This window comes from Silene latifolia, chromosome 7, assembly GCF_048544455.1.
Source record: "Silene latifolia isolate original U9 population chromosome 7, ASM4854445v1, whole genome shotgun sequence".
In the NCBI taxonomy this organism is placed as follows: Eukaryota; Viridiplantae; Streptophyta; class Magnoliopsida; order Caryophyllales; family Caryophyllaceae; genus Silene; species Silene latifolia.
Genome location: NC_133532.1, coordinates 22,441,459 through 22,446,966, shown reverse-complemented (window position 1 = coordinate 22,446,966; position 5,508 = coordinate 22,441,459). Strand labels below are relative to the sequence as shown.

General features: G+C 34.2%; 1 protein-coding gene across 1 annotated transcript; it reads left to right on the top strand.

Annotated features, from left to right (window-relative positions):
• Window positions 1-1,402: 1,402 nt before the first annotated feature.
• LOC141590958 (beta-amyrin 28-monooxygenase-like) lies at window positions 1,403-5,196 on the top strand. Its single transcript, XM_074411462.1, has 4 exons — window positions 1,403-1,845; window positions 2,221-2,732; window positions 3,398-3,585; window positions 4,885-5,196. Exons 1-4 carry the CDS (start codon window positions 1,403-1,405, stop codon window positions 5,194-5,196), a joined length of 1,455 nt encoding a protein of 484 aa, XP_074267563.1.
• Window positions 5,197-5,508: the final 312 nt, after the last annotated feature.

Sequence of the window (5,508 nt, the reverse complement as noted above, 5' to 3'; positions counted from 1 at the left end):
AGGTACTCTCAAGTGAAGGGGATGTGCTTCCAAGTGAAGGATAAGGTCATTGTGCCTGATTATTGACAAGCTCAAAGTAATGTTGGGCTTAAGCGAGGTTTGTTGGAAAAGTAATCCCAACATTAATCCAAGGCATAAGTTAAAGTCAAGGTTTTGAATATAACATTTAGAGTCTTTAATGGTTACTAATTTGTAGATAGGTTACTAATGTTATTCTTAAGTATGTAATACTATATGTTACTAAGTGTAAATGTTAGGAGTTAGATTAGTAAGACATTAAGGCTTCTAATGTGGCTAGCTATATTGGAGTTAGGACTTGGACCTTGTATATAAAGGTCATCACTAGTTATGTTGGAAAACAAGAGAGTGTGCTTAATATCCCGAGTTAAGCATAGTTGGAAATCTTAGCTAGTAGCTAAGTGTTGTAGGATTGAAATTGTATTATTGTTACTGTTTGAATAATAATACAAGGTTGGGTTGTGGTTAAATCCATAACAAAATATTGTGTCGTTGCATTTTATATTATTTGTACTAAAAACCCAATAGATACAAAGAAAAAACAAATATAAATTATATTTTTTCCTTATAAATACTATTTTAATATTAGTGCAAATTAAAGCTTCACGCTTAAAATTAGTGTTTTAATACTTGCCTCTAAAAAGAAAGAAAAAAAAACTCCCTCTCATTCTTTATTTTCTTCCAATTTGCTTTTACGCGGTCTTAAAAACGGATATTTTGACCTCATTTTTCAACATTTATATACACTTTATTATTATTGAAAATAATATTTTGTGGAAGACGTTTTGATAACAAAGATAAATATGTTAATTTTACGAATTAAAGTTTTCAAATTCTTAGCTTATTTATGGTCAAAGTTAGTAAACTTTGACTCAAAAAATAGAGATGGGAAGAAAAAATAAAAATGGGAGGGGAGTATTTTTTTACTTTTTGTTTTTGTTTTTGTTTTGTTTTGTTTTTTTTTTTTTTGGAGAAAGGGAGTATTTGTTTGTACGTTACCAAGTGGTGATAACATTGCATCATTTTCATTTGAATATACAGCGATCAGAATTCATGGGGTCCTAAGCCTAAGGTAACATATGAATTTGTGTATAACAATCCGATCCGTTTTATTATAGATATACACTATCTATCTAAAACTGTAAATGAATAGTGGTCATCTCACAAAATGTAAGTGAGAGGGTAAGTGGAGGTATCCATTTTTCACCCACTTGCACTATTCACTCTCATTTTAAGAGTGATACTATCCATTTACAACACAACATGAGATGGATAGTGTCTGTCTAAAGTTAGAATTTGTGTATAAATATGACTACCTTTTAGTGGAAAAGGACATAACACAAAAAAATCCCTCGTAACTTAATCAAAACAACAAAACAAAACCATGGAGCTCTTCTTCCTTTGTGGCATGATTCTGTTCATATCTCTATTTCTAATATCACTTTACCTTCTCCACATCCATTATCATTCTGCACGGGGGTATAAGCTACCCCCTGGCACAATGGGATTGCCTGTAATAGGTGAATCCTACGACTTCTTATCGGCAGGATGGAAAGGCCACCCAGAAAAGTTCATATTTAGTAGGTTGTCTAAATATGAGCCTAGCCAAGTTTTCAAGACATCCATCTTTGGAGAAAAAATGTGGGTAATGTGCGGTGCCGCATGTAACAAGTTCTTGTTCTCCAAGGAGGGCAAATTAGTAGAAGTTTGGTGGCCTAGCTCAGTTAACAAGATCTTCCCTTCTACCACTCAAACTGATTCTAGGGAAGAAGCTAAGAACTTGAAGAAACTAATTCCTAGTATCTTCAAGCCTGAGTCATTACAAAGGTATTTTGTAATAAAATCGATTGTGCTATTATTATAAAATTCGTACTCTGTTCGAAATACACCTCATTTTAATATAGCAAATAATATTACCGCTTCGTCTGTCGCGGTCATTCATTTACGTATTTCATGTTTTTAATGTCTCGTTCATTTATTTTCATTCTGTATTGTGCTATTATTATAACCAACTTTTCCTCTCACAAAAAGTGGGTCATGTTACCTTAGAAGTGGATGAGAGGAAGTATAGACAAATGGTATGTACCTAACCTTTCTCATGTTTAAGATGAATAATGCAGTTATAAGGAAGACTTACTGTTTATTAAGAAAGGATGTTAAAGTAAGTGAGATTAGATTTTAACGTATTTAATTTAATTACAGGTACATACCCATAATGGACAAGATAGCAATCCGGCACATGGAAGACGAGTGGGAGGGTAAAGACAAAGTGGAAGTATTCCCTCTAGCAAAACATTACACATGTTGGTTAGCGTGCCGCCTATTTCTAAGCATAGAGGACCCGGTTGATGTAGCCATATTCGCTGACCCATTCAACCACATCGTCGCCGGGATGTTCTCCATCCCGATCAACCTCCCGGGAACACCGTTTAATCGAGGGATCAAAGCAGCAAAGGTGATGAGACGAGAGCTTGGGGCGATTATAAAGCAAAGGAAGTTGGACTTGGCGGATAACAAGGCGTCTCCTACGCAGGATATATTGTCACATATGTTGTTGACGTCCGATGAAGATGGACGATTCATGAATGAATTGGATATTGCAGATAAAATATTGGGATTGCTTGTTGGTGGACATGACACTACTAGTGCTACTTGTGCAAATGTTGTGAAATTTCTTGCTGAACTACCACATATATATGATGGTGTTTACAAAGGTAAACTTTTCTATCTATTTTTTTTAGGGTTTTCATTAAATTATTAATAGTTATTTATATTATACTCCCTCCTATTCTATATATTCTTCCCTATTTTCTAAAACGGATTATTCAGGTTTTCTTCCCCTTTCTTATTTTGGAAACTTTTACTCTTATTTTATTCATTTCTCTCTCCTATCACCAAACCCCACCCAAGACTTTTACTCATATGTTATTACTTTTCTTAAAGTTTTGACCCCACCATTCCTTATTTAACTCATAATTATTCATCGCTCCCCCCTCCCCCCAACCACCAAACCCCACCCAACTTTTTACACTTATTTTATTATTCTCCTTAATTCCCGTGCCCATAAACAAGGGGAAGAATACATAGAATTGGAGGTAGTATTTATTTTCATTTTTGACATATTTTTATGGCCTCTTTATGTATAAGTGGGAGATGGTCATTTGTGTGGTCTAAAAACATTTTCACATGTATTTTCTTAATTTTGATGGCAAAAGCATAGATACTATTTATCGAAAGAGATGGAATATTTCCCAAACTAATTGGGTATTAAATTGACCCAATAATAACATAACAAATCAACAAACTATCCAAACCTTAACGTAACACACTTAATAAGAGTAAGGTTTAGGGTTTTAAATGGGAATTAAATTAAACGCAGAACAAATGGAGATAGCAAAGTCAAAAGCACCGGGAGAGCATCTAACATGGGAGGACATACAGAAGATGAAGTACTCGTGGAACGTGGTCTGTGAAGTGTTACGTTTGGCACCCCCGCTTCAAGGTGCTTTTAGGGAAGCCCTCTCCGATTTCATGTACGATGGTTACCAAATCCCCAAGGGCTGGAAGGTAACTTACTAAACAGTATAACTACTCCCCGTCTCCTACATTTGTGTATTTATTTCATTTAGTAGTGTATGTCTTATTCATTTGTTCCCTTTCTACTGTATATGAGAAGGTTTTGTATTGGTAATTTGCTCATCCAATTTCCACTATTGTCTACTTGTCATACCTATTAGCTACAGCCATAAATGATCCATCCCTTTCTCTTTAGGTCTTTATGATTAAAGTAAAGTTAAACATGGAGCGAGTATATAACTGTGCATCTTAACTATTTGTTAATAATAATTTTCTTAGAATAGGGATATTTATTACTTTATTAATACATAAGAACATGTTCCTATAAAATTTATTACTTTAGATCATCCACAATAGAGAGTATGTTATCTTCCTCTTAATTTTTCTCTTTCTTTCTATTTTTTTGACAACTCATTTTCTCTTTCATTTACCTCATTTCTCACCATCACCATCCTCTTCCATTAATTTTCCCCACAATAGAGAGGATCCTCTTACATTATCTCTTATACTTTAAATCATCTCTATAATTTTAAAAAAGAAAAAAACAAAAGTATTATTAGGTAAAAGACAAATAGTGATTGGTTGGTAGGCACTAGGGCCAAGGTAAGCTTTGGAAACTAGAGGAAGTAAGCGTCTTCCTCTTGCTAAGAGGACATCTAACATGTGCCTCAATGATAGGGAGGATGTCCTCTTAGAGGAAAGAGAGTGTTAAGAGGATCTCTCATCCTCTCTATTGTGGATGGTCTTATACTCGTCAATTATGAAGTAATAAACTTTTTGAACTTTACATTTGACACAAAGCCTAAAATAAATCATAGGAATGGATCATTAGTGGTTATTTTTATTAGTTGGGAGATACTTGAGATAATAATGTATGTGTATGTCAACGATCAAATTACTATCAAAATCAATCCCAATATTATAAGGGTTTTTCTAACGTGTGCCCTGAGGAAATACATTAATAATCTATATGTGGAAATAATAACAAAATAATCTCATGAGATACTATCCAATAATAAACTCATTTTTACCATAATTAATGAGATTATCGTGTTATTATTTCCATAGGTTATTAAAAAAACGCATATTATAAAAAGTAAATATATAAAGAACACAAATTAAAATAGATAGACGGATGACTGACTGGACAGATGGTACAGAAATCATATATTGGTCCATGTTTGATGTTTTTATTAGTTCTTTTCTTACTTGTGCCGTTGAGCGAAGTCAACATTTTGATAAACCATTTTACATTAACTCACCCGCAAATATGATGCATACGTCGTGCAGTTATACTGGAATGCACATTCAACACACAGGAACCCGAAATGCTTCCCGGAACCAGAACAATTCGACCCAACAAGATTTGACGGAAGCGGTCCGGCACCATACACGTATGTGCCGTTCGGAGGAGGCCAACGAATGTGCCCAGGAAAAGAGTATGCAAGGCTGGAAATATTGGTGTTCGTGCACCATATTGTAAAGAGATTTAGATGGGAGAAACTTATTCCTGAAGAGATTATCGTTGTAAATCCCATACCTATCCCTGCTAAAGGCCTTCCTGTTCGCCTTCATCCTCATCGTCAATCTTTAATTTATTAATTAATCATGCATTTATCATTTATGATGGTGTAAACCATACTTTAAATTTGTTAATTCCTGGAAAATAGTGTTGTTTGTTTGTTTGTTGAGAAATACGTGTGTCTTTCGGGAGGACGCCCAAAGGAGGAGTACCATCCTCCTCATTTCCATTTTAGTCTTCCTGTTTTGAATGTAAGGAGAACGCGTTCCCCGAGAACACAAGTATTTTTCTTGTTTAGTATATCTACTTTTATCCCACTACTAAATAAATTTATTTTAATACAAGTAATTATTTCTAGTTAAACTGTGCCTTTAATTTATGTAAGTGTTATT